We start from the raw sequence: 399 nt of genomic DNA, 5'->3' as shown, positions 1-399 counted from the left end.
CAATCATCACTCAGCCGCTCCCTATATAAACCCCCAGCCGCGCGGCTGCGAGGCACGCCGTTCCGACAGTTTGAGCGTCCTTTGGTCTTTGTTGGCGAAGCAGGAAGATGTCGGAGACTGCGCCGGTTCCTCCTGCCGCTCCCGCACCTGCGGAGAAGACGCCGGTGAAGAAGAAGGCGAAGAAGACGGGCGTTGCTGCTGCCAAGCGCAAGGCGTCCGGGCCCCCGGTGTCCGAGCTCATCACCAAGGCCGTCGCCGCCTCCAAGGAGCGCAGCGGCGTGTCCCTGGCCGCGCTCAAGAAGGCGCTCGCGGCCGCCGGCTACGACGTGGAGAAGAACAACAGCCGCATCAAGCTGGGCCTCAAGAGCCTGGTGAGCAAGGGCACCCTGGTGCAGACCA

General features: G+C 65.4%; 1 protein-coding gene across 1 annotated transcript; it reads left to right on the top strand.

Moving 5' to 3' along the window:
• Positions 1-60: 60 nt before the first annotated feature.
• On the top strand, positions 61-396 carry LOC102749365 (histone H1.3; the record flags this gene model as incomplete). The annotated part of the gene is made up of 1 exon (XM_031030797.2): positions 61-396. A coding segment is annotated over exon 1 (289 nt), but the record flags the coding sequence as incomplete, so codon positions are not given.
• Between the last annotated feature and the right edge of the window lie 3 nt (positions 397-399).

This window comes from Leptonychotes weddellii, unplaced genomic scaffold (assembly GCF_054177405.1).
Source record: "Leptonychotes weddellii isolate Sample4059 unplaced genomic scaffold, ASM5417740v2 HiC_scaffold_85809, whole genome shotgun sequence".
NCBI lineage: Eukaryota > Metazoa > Chordata > Mammalia > Carnivora > Phocidae > Leptonychotes > Leptonychotes weddellii.
The sequence above is the reverse complement of the archived record's forward strand: the minus strand, read 5'-3'. Positions and strand labels throughout refer to the sequence as shown.